This window comes from Hyperolius riggenbachi, chromosome 2 (genome assembly GCF_040937935.1).
Source record: "Hyperolius riggenbachi isolate aHypRig1 chromosome 2, aHypRig1.pri, whole genome shotgun sequence".
Taxonomy (NCBI): Eukaryota; Metazoa; Chordata; class Amphibia; order Anura; family Hyperoliidae; genus Hyperolius; species Hyperolius riggenbachi.
In genome coordinates, this window is record NC_090647.1 from 548,868,136 (window position 1) to 548,888,254 (window position 20,119).

The following is a 20,119-nucleotide window of genomic DNA, read 5'->3' on the forward strand; positions in this document are numbered from 1 at the left end:
ATTACAGCTGCCCAGAATCCCCCCCTTAGACCAGGGCCGGTGCAGTGTCTGTGGACAGGCACAAGTTGAGACACCAGAATGTCTGCAGGTATCCTGCAGCTCACAGCACTGCCCCATTACTTTACCTGCTACAGTTGACTTTGAATGTAGCAGCAGCGTGTGTACAGAGCATGGAGTAGCAGCGTGTGTACAGAGCATGAAGCAGCAGCGTGTGTACAGAGCATGGAGCAGCAGCGTGTGTATAGAGCATGGAGCAGCAGCGTGTGTATAGAGCATGGAGCAGCAGCGTGTGTACAGAGCATGGAGCAGCAGCGTGTGTACAGAGCATGGAGCAGCAGCATGTGTACAGAGCATGGAGCAGCAGCGTGTGCACAGAGCATGGAGCAGCAGCATGTGTACAGAGCATGGAGCAGCAGCGTGTGCACAGAGCATGGAGCAGCAGCGTGTGCACAGAGCATGGAGCAGCAGCGTGTGCACAGAGCATGGAGCAGCAGCGTGTGTACAGAGCATGGAGCAGCTATGGGGAACATAACAGAGCCAGGCATGAGCGTCTGAATGCTTCACTTCCCCCTTCATTAGTAATGTCGGCTGTCCTCGTTATTATCTGTATGCAAATTGCTCCTAATCGATCCCGTTGTTGATCAGAAGCAGATCAGACATTTAGGAAATAACTGCCAGATCCTGTCAGTCGGACGGGAACTTGCAGTTTGTATATACAGCATGATGTCGTACCATATTATTATTATGCATTGTGGGTTGCTGTGGCAGACCTTTCAGGAATCCCCCCCCCCCCCCCCCCTTCCACCCTTGAAAATCCTGGGTTTGCCCCTCGGAGGATCCCAGCAAGCAGCGGTGAGGACAGCAAGAAGCCTCTATAGGATCATTGGAGGTACAGCACAAGCACTTGCACATATGGTGGACTACAAGGCTAAGTATACCTAGCCTTGTAGTAGAAAACTCATTTACAGTATGCCTCATTTTACTCTGGAAGAAATGTACTTCTTATTTGTATGTGTTTTAAATTTTAAGATTTTCGAGACAGTTCCTCTTTAAGCAAGTTGTGATGCAATCAAATCAATAAAATCGAAGTCTTTCGCTCCGGGAGTGGTGAGTCGAGAACGGTGGAAAATCATCGTCCCATAGCATTGCAGTGGATTGAACAGTGGAAGCTGTGGTTCGATAGACTTTAGGCCCCCTGCACACTGCAGATCCAATTTGCGATTCTGGTTTGCGATTCCGATTTTCCTTGGAGGCTCTCAAAAGAAAAACGCAAAAAAAACCGCAACATGCAGTACCGATTAAAAATTGTAAATCTGAATCGCATGTTTAAATCGATTTAAAAAACGCAAATCTGAATCGCATGTGGTGTGCAAGAGGCCTTAAATAGATTTCAGTATGAACCTGTTATGCTGGGAATACATGATGAGATTTTTCAGCCGATTTACTCTCCTATCTTATTTTAGATCTATTTCCTGCTCGATTTTCTTAACTTTTCATATTATTTTCCATTCACTTCTATGAGAAATCGATCAAAAATAAGATCAAAAATAAGATCGGACATGTCAGAAATGATCAATCGAACCATCTGTCTACTGTAAAAACCGTATGGTGTATTCAGCTGTGTGCGTTAAAGTGGGATTATACTCCCACAGCTAAAGTTTCAGTAACTACTCAACATTTGAAAGCATTCCCAAGCATTCCCTGTGTGTAACAGTGTTTACTTTCATTGCACAGAGCCGTACAGGCTTTCTTATCTCTGTTTAATCGGCAAATGTAATCATTGCCGGCCAGGAGACACTCTCTGCCTTTGTCTTCACTCTGCCCCCTTCTTTTTTGCTGAAGTTCCAGGGCAATGTGTCTGTGCTGAAGTTCCAGGGCAATGTGTCTGTTCAGTAGAGAATCAAGACACAGGCTCCTGGCCAGGAAATTATTACATTTGCTGATCAGCTAGAGATAAGAAAGCCTGTACTGCTCTCTGCAGAGAAAATAAACGTTTTTACACACTGGGAACGCTTTCAAATGTTCTTTCCTGAAACTAATAGTAGTTACTGAAAATTTAGTTTTGGGAGTATGTCTGAAATATATAGAAAGAAATTGATAGTTATGTTTTTTTTTACTTAGGGCAAGTGGAGATGAGCTGTAAGATGCTAATAGGAGAGTTCTTTTGAGCAGAATAACACATGAATTCCAGACCACTCTAACGCTTTTCTCTCTGTATTGACAGCTTATATTTTTCTATGATAAAAGACACACTTTAAAGAGGAACTGATATCCAGGATTGTACTTCATCCCAATCAGTAGCCGATACCCCCTTTCCCACGAGAAATCTTTACCTTTTCTCAAATAGATCAACAGGGGGCTCTGTATGGCTGATATTGTGGTGAAACCCCTCCCACAGTGTGATGTCATGACCATGGTGGGAGAGGGAGGAGTTTGGATGGGAAGCATGAAGAGGAACTGGTACCAAGGGTTGAACTTCATTCCAATCAGTAGCCGATACCCCCTTTCCCACAAGAAATCGTTACTTTACTCTCCCAAATATATCATCAGTGGGGTCTGTATGGCTGATATCACCTCCCACAGCGCAATGTCAGTTTCCTGTCTGTGAACCTTGTTGCATTGTGGGAAATAACAGCTGTTTCCAACTGCCAAGCAACCAGGATTTCCTTCTGTGCATATGTACCTATCTATAACAAGTACACCTTTTAGCCTATTGTATTGTTAGGGGGTGTGGTTATAGATAATGGTAGTTGGTGGTGTCTAGTTTTTTTTCTTGTCTGCTTGTAGTGAAGATGATGACCTGCAGGCTCATTGTGGATCAAACAAAATAAACAGATTACATGGCAAATATCAATTATTTCTTGATCTCCCTTTTTTTTTAGCTTCTCACTTTGCAATGTATTTTATTTTTCCCCCCTTTTCGCTTAAAGAGAAACTCCGACCAAGAATTTAACTTCATCCCAATCAGTAGCTGATACCCCCTGTTACATGAGAAATCTTTTCCTTTTCACAAACAGACCATCAGGGGGCGCTGTATGACTGATATTGTGCTGAAACCCCTCCCACAAGAAACCCCTACCACAAGAAAAGTACATACTTTTGGCATTTTCCTGTCTGTGAACCTTCCTGCATTGTGGGAAATGGCTGTTTCCAACTGCCAAAAACCATGCAGCAGCTACATCACCTGCCAACAGTAAAAATGTTCACTGGAGTTCCTCTTTAAGTTCCTCTTTAAAATCCCCAATAATGATGCCAGTAGTAATGTGTCGTATAGCGGGCCGCTGGTTGCATCTGGCGGGCTCCGTGAAGGGTTACAGGCTCGTAGAAATATAAAAAGGTTTAGTCGTTTACAGCTAAGCCCTAAAGCTAATCAGGACATCACCATGGCTACCTGAAACGGGAGAGCAAGTTTGCCTCGTTCGCGGTGGCTTTAATTATTACGAATTACCCGTAATGTGTTTTCCCTAATGGCGTGGTCTTCCATCGCACTAACGCCGATCGGCAGCAGGGATGACATTAGAACGCCGCAGTCTTGTAGATGAACCTGTCCAGCCGTGACCTTTAGCAGAGTACATGAGGGCTAATTTAACAAGACAGGAGCTAAGAAATATTGGGCAGAGATTGAACTTCTGCCCAGAGGAGCCAATCGGGTTTCATCTGTGAAAGAAGCCAAAATTCTGGTTGGTTGTTCTGAGTAAACGCTAAACTTTCCCTCCAGTATTCTTTGTGTGCATTAAGCATTATATTTTAACCACTTCCCTACCACGCTATTTTGTGCTGATCGGTGCTGCGTGGGCTCTCCAGCCCGCAGCACCGATCAGCTAGCAGCCAGGCCGATCAGACTTCCCCCCTTTTTTCCCCACTAGGGGATGTCCTGCTGGGGGGGTCTGATCGCCGCCAGCTGCTTGCGCTTGCGGGGGGGGGGCTCTTCAAAGCCCCCCTCCGCAGCGCTTCCTGGCCTCCTTCCCCTTCCCTCCCTCTCCCTCCCCCTGTGAGCGGCGCAGGACGGATTTCCGTCCTGCGCCTGATGGGATAGGCTTTAGCCTATCAGATGCCGGTGATCCCCGGCCAATCAGAGGCCGGGGATCGCCGATCTCCTCTACGGCGCTGCTGCGCAGCAGCGCCGTATACATGTCAGTGTTCTCCCCACAATTTTTTTCCAGCCGGGTGGCATGAAATAGTAGCCGGGTGGCATGAAAAAGTAGCCGGGTGGTGCGAGATGAAAATGCAGGGCAACTGTGCTTACAGCATAGGAGGAGGTAAAGAGGTGAGCCGATGACAGCCGGGTGGTCACCAAATCTAGCTGGGTGGAGCACCCGGCAAAAAGAGCCTGGGGAGAACACTGCATGTAAACACCGGGGAAGGTCTTCCCCGTGTGTTTACATTTACCCTGCGAGCCGCCGATCGGCTCGCAGGGTGTTCACGGAGACACCCTCCGGGAACTGACATGGAACGGCCGCTCATACGAGCGGCCGTTTCCATGGAATACACTTCAGGATTCAGGGGCGTGTATATACGCTCCGAGAATCCGGAAGTGGTTAAGCACGATATTGTGACTATTTGTGTTACTGAGGAGGACTCTATGATATGTATCTAATTGACTGTCAGATTGTTGTAATCACTGATGGACTGGACTACTGCTGTGCATGTGCTGCAGTTGTGGCTTGTGGTAATCACTGATGGACTGCCTCTGTGCATGTGCTGCAGTTGTGGCTTGTGGTAATCACTGATGGACTGCCGCTGTGCATGTGCTGCAGTTGTGGCTTGTGGTAATCACTGATGGACTGTGCTGCAGTTGTGGCTTGTGGTAATCACTGATGGACTGCCGCTGTGCATGTGCTGCAGTTGTGGCTTGTGGTAATCACTGATGGACTGTCGCTGTGCATGTGCTGCAGTTGTGGGTTGTGGTAATCACTGATGGACGGCCGCTGTGCATGTGCTGCAGTTGTGGCTTGTGGTAATCACTGATGGACTGCCTCTGTGCATGTGCTGCAGTTGTGGCTTGTGGTAATCACTGATGGACTGCCGCTGTGCATGTGCTGCAGTTGTGGCTTGTGGTAATCACTGATGAGCTGCCGCTGTGCATGTGCTGCAGTTGTGGCTTGTGGTAATCACTGATGGACTGCCGCTGAGCAGGTGCTGCAGTTGTGGCTTGTGGTAATCACTGATGGACTGCCGCTGTGCATGTGCTGCAGTTGTGGCTTGTGGTAATCACTGATGGACTGCCGCTGTGCATGTGCTGCAGTTGTGGCTTGTGGTAATCACTGATGGACTGCTGATGTGCATGTGCTGCAGTTGTGGCTTGTGGTAATCACTGATGGACTGTCGCTGTGCATGTGCTGCAGTTGTGGCTTGTGGTAATCACTGATGGACTGCCGCTGTGCATGTGCTGCAGCTGTGGCTTGTGGTAATCACTGATGGACTGCTGATGTGCATGTGCTGCAGTTGTGGCTTGTGGTAGTCACTGATGGACTGCCGCTGTGCATGTGCTGCAGTTGTGGCTTGTGGTAATCACTGATGGACTGCTGCTGTGCATGTGCTGCAGTTGTGGCTTGTGGTAATCACTGATGGACTGCCGCTGTGCATGTGCTGCAGTTGTGGCTTGTGGTAATCACTGATGGGCTGTCGCTGTGCATGTGCTGCAGTTGTGGCTTGTGGTAATCACTGATGGACTGCCGCTGTGCCTGTGCTGCAGGTGTGGCTTGTGGTAATCACTGATGGACTGCCACTGTGCATGTGCTGCAGTTGTGGCTTGTGGTAATCACTGATGGACGGCCGCTGTGCATGTGCTGCAGTTGTGGCTTGTGGTAATCACTGATGGACTGCTGCTGTGCATGTGCTGCAGTTGTGGCTTGTGGTAATCACTGATGGACTGTTGCTGTGCCTGTGCTGCAGGTGTGGCTTGTGGTAATTACTGATGGACTGCCGCTGTGCATGTGCTGCAGTTTTGGCTTGTGGTAATCACTGATGGACTGCCGCTGAGCAGGTGCTGCAGTTGTGGCTTGTGGTAATCACTGAAGGACTGCCGCTGTGCATGTGCTGCAGTTGTGGCTTGTGGTAATCACTGATGGACGGCCGCTGTGCATGTGCTGCAGTTGTGGCTTGTGGTAATCACTGATGGACGGCCGCTGTGCATGTGCTGCAGTTGTGGCTTGTGGTAATCACTGATGGACTGCCGTTGTGCCTGTGCTGCAGGTGTGGCTTGTGGTAATCACTGATGGACTGCCGCTGTGCATGTGCTGCAGTTGTGGCTTGTGGTAATCACTGATGGGCTGCCGCTGTGCACGTGCTGCAGGTGTGGCTTGTGGTAATCACTGATGGACTGCCACTGTGCATGTGCTGCAGTTGTGGCTTGTGGTAATCACTGATGGACTGCTGCTGTGCATGTGCTGCAGTTGTGGCTTGTGGTAATCACTGATGGACTGTTGCTGTGCCTGTGCTGCAGGTGTGGCTTGTGGTAATTACTGATGGACTGCCGCTGTGCATGTGCTGCAGTTGTGTGGTAATCACTGATGGACTGCCGCTGTGCATGTGTTGCAGTTGTGGCTTGTGGTAATCACTGAATGACTGCCGCTGTGCATGTGCTGCAGTTGTGGCTTGTGGTAATCACTGATGGACAGCCGCTGTGCATGTGCTGCAGTTGTGGCTTGTGGCACTGGTAATCACTGATGGACTGCCGCTGTGCATGTGCTGCAGCTGTGGCTTGTGGTAATCACTGATGGACTGCCGCTGTGCATGTGCTGCAGTTGTGGCTTGTGGTAATCACTGATGGACTGCCGCTGTGCATGTGCTACAGTTGTGGCTTGTGGTAATCACTGATGGACTGCCGCTGTGCATGTGCTGCAGCTGTGGCTTGTGGTAATCACTGATGGACTGCCGCTGTGCATGTGCTGCAGTTGTGGCTTGTGGTAATCACTGATGGACTGCCGCTGTGCCTGTGCTGCAGGTGTGGCTTGTGGTAATCACTGATGGACTGCCACTGTGCATGTGCTGCAGTTGTGGCTTGTGGTAATCACTGATGGACGGCCGCTGTGCATGTGCTGCAGTTGTGGCTTGTGGTAATCACTGATGGACTGCCGCTGTGCATGTGCTGCAGTTGTGGCTTGTGGTAATCACTGATGGACTGTTGCTGTGCCTGTGCTGCAGGTGTGGCTTGTGGTAATCACTGATGGACTGCCGCTGAGCAGGGGCTGCAGTTGTGGCTTGTGGTAATCACTGATGGACTGCCGCTGTGCATGTGTTGCAGTTGTGGCTTGTGGTAATCACTGATGGACTGCTGCTGTGCATGTGCTGCAGTTGTAGCTTGTGGTAATCACTGAAGGACTGCCGCTGTGCATGTGCTGCAGTTGTGGCTTGTGGTAATCACTGATGGACTGCCGCTGTGCATGTGCTGCAGTTGTGGCTTGTGGTAATCACTGATGGGCTGCCGCTGTGCATGTGTTGCAGTTGTGGCTTGTGGTAATCACTGATGGACTGCCTCTGTGCACGTGCTGCAGGTGTGGCTTGTGGTAATCACTGATGGACTGCCACTGTGCATGCGCTGCAGTTGTGGCTTGTGGTAATCACTGATGGACTGCTGCTGTGCATGTGCTGCAGTTGTGGCTTGTGGTAATCACTGATGGACTGTTGCTGTGCCTGTGCTGCAGGTGTGGCTTGTGGTAATTACTGATGGACTGCCGCTGTGCATGTGCTGCAGTTGTGGCTTGTGGTAATCACTGATGGACTGCCGCTGAGCAGGTGCTGCAGTTGTGGCTTGTGGTAATCACTGATGGACTGCCGCTGTGCATGTGCGGCAGTTGTGGCTTGTGGTAATCACTGATGGACGGCCGCTGTGCATGTGCTGCAGTTGTGGCTTGTGGTAATCACTGATGGACTGCCGCTGTGCATGTGCTTGTGGTAATCACTGATGGACTGCTGATGGACTGCTGTTGTGCATGTGCTGCAGTTGTGGCTTGTGGTAATCACTGATGGACTGTTGCTGTGCCTGTGCTGCAGCTGTGGCTTGTGGTAATCACTGATGGACTGCCGCTATGCATGTGCTGCAGTTGTGGCTTGTGGTAATCACTGATGGACTGCCGCTGAGCAGGTGCTGCAGTTGTGGCTTGTGGTAATCACTGATGGACTGCCGCTATGCATGTGCTGCAGTTGTGGCTTGTGGTAATCACTGATGGACTGCCGCTGTGCCTGTGCTGCAGCTGTGGCTTGTGGTAATCACTGATGGGCTGCTGCTGTACATGTGTTGCAGTTGTGGCTTGTGGTAATCACTGATGGACTGCCGCTGAGCAGGTGCTGCAGTTGTGGCTTGTGGTAATCACTGATGGACTGCCGCTGAGCAGGTGCTGCAGTTGTGGCTTGTGGTAATCACTGATGGACTGCCGCTGAGCAGGTGCTGCAGTTGTGGCTTGTGGTAATCACTGATGGACTGTCGCTGTGCATGTGTTGCAGTTGTGGCTTGTGGTAATCACTGATGGACGGCTGCTGTGCATGTGCTGCAGTTGTGGCTTGTGGTAATCACTGATGGACTGCCGCTGTGCATGTGCTGCAGTTGTGGCTTGTGGTAATCACTGATGGACGGCTGCTGTGCATGTGCTGCAGTTGTGGCTTGTGGTAATCACTGATGGACTGCTGCTGTGCATGTGCTGCAGTTGTGGCTTGTGGTAATCACTGAAGGACTGCCGCTGTGCATGTGCTGCAGTTGTGGCTTGTGGCACTGGTAATCACTGATGGACTGCCGCTGTGCATGCGCTGCAATTGTGGCTTGTGGTAATTACTGATGGACTGTCGCTGTGCATGTGCTGCATCCTCAGGCAATGGTACGACCCTACAGCTGTCTCACATTGCTGGCACCTGCAAGCAAGGCATCCTGGGAAATGTAGTCCTACAGTTGTTACAGAGCCGCAGGGTCTCGTGTATGCTCAATTTGTCTTCCGGCATATGATTATCCTTACACTAGGCACGCATTGTTTCTAAAAATAATAGTCAAGGTTGGTAACTGCGCCTTGCAGGATCTCTTAGCCTTGATTCAGGCAGAAAGTAGGTTATGTGGAGGGGATGAGCCCAGTGGCAAGTGTGTAATTATTTCCTAGAAATGCCTTTGTCTCTGCGGCAGTCTTCAGGGGGGCTTCCTGCTCCCCCTACTCATAGAGTGACCTGATAGACTGTGACCCGTCCTCGGGGGTCTTCCAGCACAAACTATGCCAGGTGGAGAGAGAGGAGGATTCTGTTTTTTTTTCTTGAACTAACAAAAATCTGCTCCATATATTCTGCTCATCGAGAGTGTCAGTCGCCTACGCAAAGCGAAGGAGGTCATTACTGTACATAGCTGATGTGTATGGCAGTGCTGCCTGCCAAGACGCGCTGCTCAGACGCCGGGAAACGCTTTGTGTAAAGGGGAGCTCTGCTTTTACTGAGAATGCTGCAAACGTGTATGACTGCTGCGCGAGATTAATCATACCAAACAGCAGCAACAGCAGGGGTGCTCATACATCGTTAACTATCCACCAACCCTAACTCCTCCCCACCTACTACTAAAACTTTCCTTATCTACTACTAACGCTAACACTCCCCTTACCTACTACTAACACTAACCTGCCCCCTCCCTGCGCCCAATACTAACCTCCCCCTACCTATGCTTAACACTTACCTTCTCCTACCTGCTACTAACACTAACCTCCCCCTACCTATGCTTAACACTTACCTTCTCCTACCTACTACTAACACTAACCTCCCCCTACCTATGCCTAACACTATCCTAATCCTAACACTAATACTCCCCTCCCTACTTCTAACACTAACCTTTGCCTACCTACTCCTAACCTGCCTCCTACCTACTCCTAACCCTCCCCCTACCTACGCCTAACACCCTCTCTACCTACTCCTAACCCTGATTTGCCCCTTACCTACCCCTAACACTAACCTCACCCCTATCTACTCCTAACATAAACTCCCCCTACCTACACCTAACGGTAACCTCCCCCTACCTACTCCTAACCCTAACCTGCCCCTACCTTAGCCTAAGAATACCCCCCCCCCACCTACGCCTTACACTAACTTCCCCCTACCTACTACTAACTCTCCCCTTACCTACTCCTAACACCAACTCTCCCCCTACCTAACTGTAACCTACCCCCTACCTACTCCTAACATTAACCTCCCCCTACCTACGCCTAACACTAACCTCTCACCTCTGCCTAACACTAGCCTCTTCTCTCCTCTGCCTGACACTAACCTCCCCCCTCTCCTCTGCCTAACACTAACCTCCCCCTCTCCCCTGCCTAACACTAACCTCCCCCTCTCTCCTGCCTAACACTAACCTTCCCTTTCCTCTGCCTAACACTAACTCCTCCCTCTACTCTGCCTAACACTAACCTCCACTCTCCCCTGCTTACCTCACATTATCTACTCGTAACCTGCCCTTTACCTACGCCTAACACTAACCTCCCCCCATACCTACTCCTAACACTAACTCCCCCCACCTATTCCTAACACTAACCCTCCTCACCTTCTCATTACCTCCCATGTGCTATAAGTCCAGCGCCCAAATTTACACCGGGCACCGATGTAGCCACAATTAAGATTGCAGTCTTCGGCTTTGCCAGAATTACCCAGTGGGCGTCCAAATGACATGCTTCGCTGTGCCAGGGATACATTCATAGGTACGCTGGCCTTACACCCCAATCATTCACACTTGCCAGGAAGTTATGTCAGTGCATTGCACGGTTAGATCCAGAGCTAAGCCAGTCAGAGTAATAGAGTTTGTTGAGATATTCTGCAATGTATAACGGGGCAGCACATCCTAAGACCAGGCCACATCTGAATGACTAGCAATAGAGGCATGCAGAGCCCCCTAGAGGCAACATACACAACTTGTATGTATGTAGGGTCCCTTCCAAAAGGATGGCCTCATCACATGCAAAATGTTTTGGAAGCTAACATCCTCCATCAATGTTCATTTGGTGCATCTGTTTTGCATGCTAGATTCATATCCTACCTACAGTTAGGCTCTGCACACGTATGCTGGTAGTCATTCAGATGCCGCCTGCTTTGGGAAGCGCTACCACCTTTCCCTGCACTCTGCAATGCATACAGCTGACCTCAAGAGCATTGTTCTTGTCTTGTGAAGACGGGGTTCCACTTAAAGTTTTCCAAACAAGTGCGTAACCCGTAGTCTCTACCCTCTCATTAACTCTGGGAGACACTGGGAAGTTGCGTAACAAACCCGTCACCCCAGCAGTGTTTACATACAGCTCATCGGGAAGCAAAAGAGCCTTCGCATTACATATTCTGCTCAGTCCTAATGTTTAATTCAACAAAAAATCTGTTTCCTACTGCCAGTACAAGCCCAAAAGAGTCAGCTCCGACTTCCAAACAAATCATCATTTTTTAATTGGGAGATCGTTAAGAGACTCGAAATTCAGAGGTAATTAAGATGAGTCATTCCTGAGACCAGGCGAGGGAATGTGGAGACTCTCATAAATGTCGAAAACTAGCGCCATGGGCTGCCCAATTTATATAAAGAGGAACCCCACATCCAGTAGGAAATATATACATCATTTTGTAATATATTGAGGTTAAGAATTACCTTGCCATTTTAGTTTTAGTCAGCAATGACTCTCTATTGTTTCCAGGCAATGTTAATATCCTTGCAACCACGGTAACAGGACAGTGTTTGTGGATCGTTCCCTGTGATTTGCCAAACATCCTCAGACTTACCTTTTCCTGCATGAGTTAAAACAAATTGGTAGTAAAATGATACAAAAAAAGCCAGGCCCTCACCTATTGAGGCTCTGGACATCATAGAGTCTTCCCTGTCCTCTCTGGGTGTCCTGGTTTCATCGCTGTCCCCCGTTCGAAGTTTCCGCCTCCAGGAGACTTCGGAAGGGATCTTGTCCCAGAGTGCATGCATTATGGAGCAGCCGTCTTCAGAATCAGAGGATACGAGTCCTTGTAGCGATTCCCAAAGGCGTATTTGACCAGTTGGTCGAATACTTGCAATAAAGAATGTGAAAAAGCACTGACTCAATTATTTTGAGCATTTGTTTGCTTTTTGTGAAAATATCGCCTAGGAGAAAACCCAGGTGAAAAAGTGAATTGCATAAGGGTCAATAAAATGTCTTTTAAGCCACCAGCAAGCAAAAAAATACTCAAAATAATTGTGATAGTACTTCTTCGCCTACTGTTTGGTACTTTTATAGTTGCAAAGTCCTAAAAATTATTTTAAAGAGAAGATAAAACATTTTCTCCTAGGAGAAAAAGTGAGTTGCAAATGGGCACTGGTGTGCATTTCAGGAGCAAAGAATCACCCAAGAAGATCAATGTTTTTTGTTGGTATTTGGGGATACTCTGTTCAAGCTTTTTTCTCCTTCTAAATACATGTAGTTCCTCCTTAAAGAGAACCAGAGACGAAGCACCCTCATGTATTTTATTACATTTATCAGTGGGAACATGACAGTAAACACCTACCCTGCTTTTAGTTGCATTCTTATCTGCTTAATTAGTCTTTTAGCAGCTGTGATAAGAATCCCCGACTGGCTCAGTCTAGGTTTGACCTGGAATCATTATAGCGGAGTCACTCTTCTGTGGAGTCTTTTCAAGCCCAAGCCTGCCACCTTCTGGCTCAGATTTCCTGCTTTGCATACTGAGAGCTGTGATGACATGGGAGGGGCTGCTCCTGCTGAGAGAGAAGCTCTGAAACAGGCAAGTGTGGCTGCAATATGATCTGTGTGCTCTGTGTGCTCTCAGCATTGATACTGATGATGACTGCAGTTTCATTCCTATGAGAGACACTTCCTACAGACAGCTGCACATCATACCAAAATGAAAGCACATAGCCTAGATAGCAGCCTAGTCTCATATAGCCTAGACAGCACATCCAGAACAACTCATAACCCGGAAGCAGAAGGAATTTGAGCCGGCAGCCATATTTGATTTTTCCTGGAGCAATAATGGATAAAAAACACCAAAAAAAGGCACACCAGAGCGGCGAAATTATCAGGTAGAACACTTATTCTTTACACGCTATCGACTGATATGTTTATTTTGTGTGAAAAGTTAATCTCTGGTTCCCTTTAAAGAACAAGCGACACCCATGCTAACCTAGAAATAAAAAACACATATATAAGTAGATAAATACTACTTCTACTTACGTAACAGATGTATTGTGCTAGGCACGTAATGATTCCTGTGAATTTTATAAAGGAGAATCAGAAAATCCTATTCTAGGCAGTGGCCATCTTGCCAAGCTAATGCTGACATCATATCCTCCCTGACTCTTGTTTTCCCCCCTCCCTTCTCTTGCTCATTGTGTCCTCATTAGCTGCCCTCCTCCCAGAGTCTCCAGACACTCCCACTGAGGTGTATAATAGGAACTGCACTGTCTTATCCTCCAATCACTGAGTCACCTCAGCCTTGCTTGTAAACACAAGTAATCAGAGGGTGTTTCTGATAAGCAGCTAGGCAGGGAAATAAATGGAAGAGGAGGAATATATTATAGATAAAAAGAACTCCCAGCATTCAACTGTTTGGCACTAGGGCCAGTGCTCCTAAAGTATGTGATAACTCCAAACCATAACAGCAGAAAAAGTTTTGCAAGTTTTGAATGCAGGATTAGCATCTTTATCACTTAATACATTCAGACCAGTTGCTGTTGAAATGTGATTCTTATAGTGACAATACCGCTTTAAAGGAGAACTGTAGTGAGAGGTATGTGGAGGCTGCCATATTTATTTATTTTTAAGCAATACCAGTTGCCTGGCAGCCCTGCTGGTCTATTTGGCTAAAGAAGTGTCTGAATCACACCAGAAACAAGCATGCAGCTAATCTCGTCATATCTGTCAAATATGTCAGAAACATCTGATCTGCTGCATGCTTGTTCAGGGGATATGGCTGAAAGTATTAGAGGCAGAGGATCAGCAGGATAGCCAGGTAACACATACATTTTTACGCGTTACTGGTTCAATGCATAAAAATTTACGCATTGAACCAGTAACGCGTAAAAATGCATGTGTTAATGTTCCTGCACTAGCGGGAATGCGTAAAAATGTACGCAATGTGGCCCGCCGACCTCCGAGGTCGGCAAGCTGCCAGCGGGGGACTGGAGCAGCAGTGAGTGACTACGAGGGCACAGGATGGCTGCATGGGGCTGGTAGAAGCCCCAGGTAAGTGAAACTCATTTTTTTTTATTTTGCTTGAACCTTCCCTTTAACAGCAGAACTGCGATCCATTGCTGCACTACAGCTTTTTTTTTTTTTTTTTTTAACAAACGCTGCCTGGAGTTTACTTTCGCATTTCATTTCTCACTAAACTGCACTGAGTTCCACTCAGCTTTTTGTTTTATCTTTGACTGCATGATATAAGGCTCATTTACACCAGGGAGCTTCAGTCTGCAGTCTCAACTGATGGAAAACACTACATTCAGAGAGATAGTAGTGTTGCGATTACAGACTAAACTGGATATTACATTATTATGCAAGATAGCTACTTTGCTCCCAGTAATATCTGATGTGACCACATTGGGGATGGGGATTTTGATTTTCTTTTTAGAAAAGATGACATTGCTTTAAATCAAACGCAAGTAGGATAACTATATAGACAATATGGAGTAATTTCACTCATATCTGGTTTTGTGTTTCTGCAGGTGGGTCCCGAGGGGTGCAAGTCACCATGCCTGACCACAAGAAGGCCGTCATGCTCTTCCAACCTACCCTGCTGCGGTGCCATTACTCCACCACCTCTTCCCAGCCCGTCCTGGTCCAGTGGAAATACAAATCGTTCTGCCAGGACCGTACGGAGGAAGCCCTGGGCATCAGCAGGCCGCCCAGCAAGGTCCACCATGGAGGGAATCAGTACCTGGACTGCGCTGACGGCAGCAGAACAGTGCGGCCCGTGGCCTCCAAGCTGGGGGGCGCTGTGACTCTGGGGGAGTTTTACAAGGGAAGGGACGTCACCATCGTAAACGGTAATAGGGCTTGTAAAGATGTTAAATGGAATGTGTACCTTTTCTTGTTGTTGTTCATTTGATTTCTTTATCTTTAGTTGGCACTGCAGTATACATTAAAAAAAAAACTATTTATTTTTGCATATATTACAAGTAAATGTTTCACTATCATTGGAGCTCCACTTGCTAGTCTAAGTGGTAGAGTTTTGTAAGAAGCATGTCCTCCGTATAACAGGTGTAGCCATGTGCCCCACTGTAAGAATTAACCACATCCTCAGTGTTACAGGTGTAGCCATATCTCCAACCATTCCATTTGTTTAGACACAACAATGACTGGAGGAGTAAAAAAAGATAAAATAGTTGAATGCATGGTAAGGGTCGGCTTACCTTCATTTTTCATAAATTTTATTTACAATAGAGCACATTAACCACTTGAGGACTACAGTGTTAAACCCCCCTAAAGACCAGGCCAGTTTTTGCTTAATAGGCCACTGCAGCTTTAAGGTCAAGCTGCAGGGCCACACGACACAGCACACGAGTGATTCCCCCCCCCCCCCCCTTTTCACCCCACCAACAGAGCTCTCTCTTGGTGGGGTCTGATCGCCCCTCAGGTGTTTAATTTTTTTATGTAAATATTTATGTGTGTCTTTTTAAACATTTTTTCTATTTATTTATTTAATTTGTATCCCCGCCCTCTCCCAAAACTCCCCAACCCCCTCTCCCCCCTCCGCCAGCCATTCCCTGTGATTAGCTGTCATAGGCTTCAGCCTATTACCGCTAATTACTCCTGACACCATGAAGGGGACAGCTGTGTCACATGGCTGTCCCCAGTACAGCGCTGCTGCTGATCGCAGCTCTGTACATGATGATTAGACGGCTCAGAGACTGAAGGCGGGGTGGAGCTCCGCCCCCCGAGCAGGGGATGTGCGCGCAGCCTATGTGCGATCTTCTGCAAAGTGCAGCCCCAGGACTTGACGCCAATTGGCGTTAGGCGGTCCTGGGGCTGCCGCCGCGGTCGCGCCCATTGGCGTGAGGTGGTCTTAAAGTAGTTAAGACAATGCGTTTTGCAGTCTCTTGGCTGCTTCCTCTGAGGCGATCAGAGCTCCACTGCACTGACCCGGAAGCACTGTATTTTGACCTGAGGAAGATGCGTCCTCTCCTGGCCACCCAAGTCTCCTCCTGTTCCCGCTGTGTCCTCTTCTCACCCCCCTTCATGTCCCATCTGCTACATATGTGACCACAACATAGATCGTATTTCAAAAGCGGTTCCCCTTCTCAGCCTACTGTCACATTGAACTGCCCTCAGCCAATCAGTGAGGAGCAGGAATGTGGTAGGGGAGATAACAAGCTTCCCTCTCCTCGGCAATGTACCAAATAGAGCAAGGCTGACTGAGTTAAGATTCATTGCAGCAGAAACATTTCTGATTAGATTGGAATACTTGCAATGCAGGGTGAGGTTCCTGGCTGCATAATAAACGCAGAGCAGTGGGTAAATGGAATTTGATTTTATGGCTGACAACCCAGCTTTAAAGGGAAGGTTCAGGGAAACCTTTAAAAAAATAAAAATCCCTATCCACTTACCTGGGGCTTCCTCCAGCCCGTGGCAGGCAGGAGGTGCCCTCGCCGCCGCTCCAGAGGCTTCCGGTCGTCTTCGGTGGCCGACCCGACTTGGCCAGGCCGGCTGCCAGGTCGGGCTCTTCTGCGCTCTAAGGACGGGCTCTTCTGCGTCCCACGCGGGCACGCTGACGTCATCGGACGTCCTCCGGGCTGTACTGCGCATGCGCAGAACTACTACTACAGAACTACTGCGCCTGCGCAGTACAGCCCGGAGGACGTCCAATGACGTCAGCGCGCCCGCGTGGGACGCAGAAGAGCCCGTCCTTGGAGCGCAGAAGAGCCCGACCTGGCAGCCAGCCTGGCCAGGTCGGGTCGGCCACCGAAGACGACCGGAAGCCTCTGGAGCGGCGGCAAGGGCACCTCCTGCCTGCCACGGGCTGGAGGAAGCCCCAGGTAAGTGGATAGGGATTTTTATTTTTTTAAAGGTTTCCCTGAACCTTCCCTTTAAGCTGAAATTTCTCCACAGCTATTCAAATATGTACAATACGCAAAACTATCAACTAATAATAATGATTAAAATTAAATGAAATAAACAGGTCTAGCCAGACGTTCAGTTTAATAATTCGCCCTGCTCCATCCAGTCAGGAAGCTCAATAATTGGAATTTTTCCCGTAAATTGATGCGGCTGTTTCTGGGGAGTGGGCAGCCGCCCAACTGCAGCGGAGAGATTGCTGATGTTTTTATATGGAAGCGCTCTAGGCAGCCAGAAGGCTTATGTACTGTCACCGCGTTTTATGTTCCTGTCACTCACCGGAACGTGTATTATGCACATTTTAATGCAGCAATTATTTTGTTGACTTTTACAAGCTCACCGTGGCTGTTTTGTTACATTCACGGCCTCCTGTGAGACGCTGCTTCTGTTTATTGTATAGGAATTCTTAATTGGAAGTGGAAGTGACGCCTCGTGGTAACGTGTAGCCGCGATGGCATTAAAGTTACTGGATTGTCACCGCAGATGAAAAACGCGATGTTAGGGGACACGGTGGATGATCACATGGATTTACACAGCATTCTGAGAATCCAGGAATGTTCCATTATGGAAATGCCAGCTCCAGTCTGGATTATATAGGCAGAGGTGTATTTCACATAACCAGTCAGGCAACATCCATGTTAACCACTTCCCGACCGCCGTATATACAATTGGCGGCCGGGAAGTGGACCCCGCAAGGACCGCCGTATAGACAAATGGCGGCAGTCCTTTTACGGGCATGGGCGGCGCGATCGCGTCATTCGTGACGCGATCGGCCGCTGGCGCCTGGCTCCGCCCCCTCGCGCTGTAACCCGCCAGCCGTTCGGAAGCGCCGGCGGGTTACTAGAACCCGGATCGCCGCATACAAAGTGTATAGTACACTTTGTAATGTATACAAAGTGTATTATACAGGCTGCCTCCTGCCCTGGTGGTCCCAGTGTCTGAGGGACCACCAGGGCAGGCTGCAGCCACCCTAGTCTGCACCCAAGCACACTGATTTCCCCCCCCCCTGCCCCCTGATCGCCCACAGCACCCCTCAGACCCCCCCCTGCCACCCCCCAGACCATTGTTTGCACCCAATCACCCCCCTAATCACCCATCAATCACTATCTGTCAACCCTATTTTTTTTTTTAAGCCATAAACTGCCCCCTGCTCCCTCCTGATCATCCCCCCCCACCCCTCAGATTATCCCCAGACCCCCCCCCCCCCCCCCGTGTACTGTATGCATCTATCCCCCTGATCACCTGTCAATCACCTGTCAATCACCTATCAATCACCTGTCAATCACCCATCAATCATCCCCTGTCACTGCCACCCATCAATCAGCCCCTAACCTGCCCCTTGCGGGCAATCTGATCACCCACCCACACCAATAGATCGCCCGCAGATCCGACGTCAGATCACCTCCCAAGTGCAGTGTTTACATCTGTTCTCTACCCTAATCACCCACTAATTACCCATCAATCACCCCCTATCACCACCTGTCACTGTTACCCATCAGATCAGACCCTAATCTGCCCCTTGCGGGCACCCAATCACCCGCCTACACGCTCAGATTGCCCTCAGACCCCCCCTTATCAATTCGCCAGTGCAATATTTACATCTGTTCTTCCCTGTAATAACCCACTGATCACCTGTCAATCACCTGTCAATCACCCATCAATCACCCCCTGTCACTGCCACCCATCAATCACCCCCTGTCACTGCCACCCATCAATCAGCCCCTAACCTGCCCCCTGCGGGCAATCTGATCACCCACCCACACCAATAGATCGCCCGCAGATCCGACGTCAGATCACCTCCCAAGTGCAGTGTTTACATCTGTTCTCTACCCTAAACACCCACTAATTACCCATCAATCACACCCTATCACCACCTGTCACTGTTACCCATCAGATCAGACCCTAATCTGCCCCTTGCGGGCACCCAATCACCCGCCTACACGCTCAGATTGCCCTCAGACCCCCCCCCTTATCAATTCGCCAGTGCAATATTTACATCTGTTCTTCCCTGTAATAACCCACTGATCACCTGTCAATCACCCATCAATCACCCCCTGTCACTGCCATCCATCAATCACCCCCTGTCACTGCCACCCATCAATCAGCCCCTAACCTGCCCCTTGCGGGAAATCTGATCACCCACCCACACCAATAGATCGCCCGCAGATCCGACGTCCGATCACCTCCCAAGTACAGTGTTTACATCTGTTCTCTACCCTAAACACCCACTAATTACCCATCAATCACCCCCGTCACTGCTACCTATCAGATTAGACCCCTATCTGCCCCTAGGGCACCCAATCACCCGCCCACACCCTCAGAACGCCCTCAGACCCAAGCCCTGATCACCTCGCCAGTGCATTGCTTGCATCTATTCCCCCCTCTAATCACACCTTGAGACACCCATCAATCACCTCCTGTCACCCCCTAGCACACCTACCCATCAGATCAGGCCCTAATTTTCCCCGTGTGGGCTCCTGATCACTCGGCCAATCCCTCAGATCCCCCTCAGACCCCCTTCCGATCACCTCCCCAGTGCATTGATTGCATCTATTTTCCCCTCTAACCACCCCCTGAGACACCCATCAATCACCTCCTGTCACCCCCCCTAGCACTCCTATTCATCAGATCAGGCCCAATACAACCTGTCATCTAAAAGGCCACCCTGCTTATGACCGGTTCCACAAAATTCGCCCCCTCATAGACCACCTGTCATCAAAATTTGTAGATGCTTATACCCCTGAACAGTCATTTTGAGACATTTGGTTTCCAGACTAATCACGGTTTTGGGCCCGTAAAACCCCACAAGTGACCCCATTTTAGAAAAAAAGACACCCAAGGTATTCTGTTAGGTGTATGACAAGTTCATAGAAGATTTTATTTTTTGTCAAAAGTTAGCGGAAATTGATTTTTATTGTTTTTTTTTCACAAAGTGTCATATTTCACTAACTTGTGACAAAAAATAAAATCTTCTATGAACTCGCCATACACCTAACGGAATACCTTGGGGTGTCTTCTTTCTAAAATGGGGTCACTTGTGGGGTTCCTATACTGCCCTGGCATTTTAGTGGCCCTAAACCGTGAGTTGTAGTCTA

The 20,119-nt window shown here is 48.8% G+C and overlaps 1 protein-coding gene across 8 annotated transcripts in view; it reads left to right on the forward strand.

Annotated features, from left to right (window-relative positions):
• The window catches only part of ILDR2 (immunoglobulin like domain containing receptor 2), a 364,041-nt gene that overhangs the window by 133,898 nt on the left and 210,024 nt on the right, over positions 1-20,119 (forward strand). For all 8 annotated transcript variants that reach the window (XM_068270840.1, XM_068270845.1, XM_068270844.1 and 5 more), the window contains exon 2: positions 14,636-14,956. In XM_068270840.1, the coding sequence (XP_068126941.1) occupies positions 14,636-14,956 (321 nt within the window). The remainder of the gene's footprint in view (positions 1-14,635; positions 14,957-20,119) is intronic.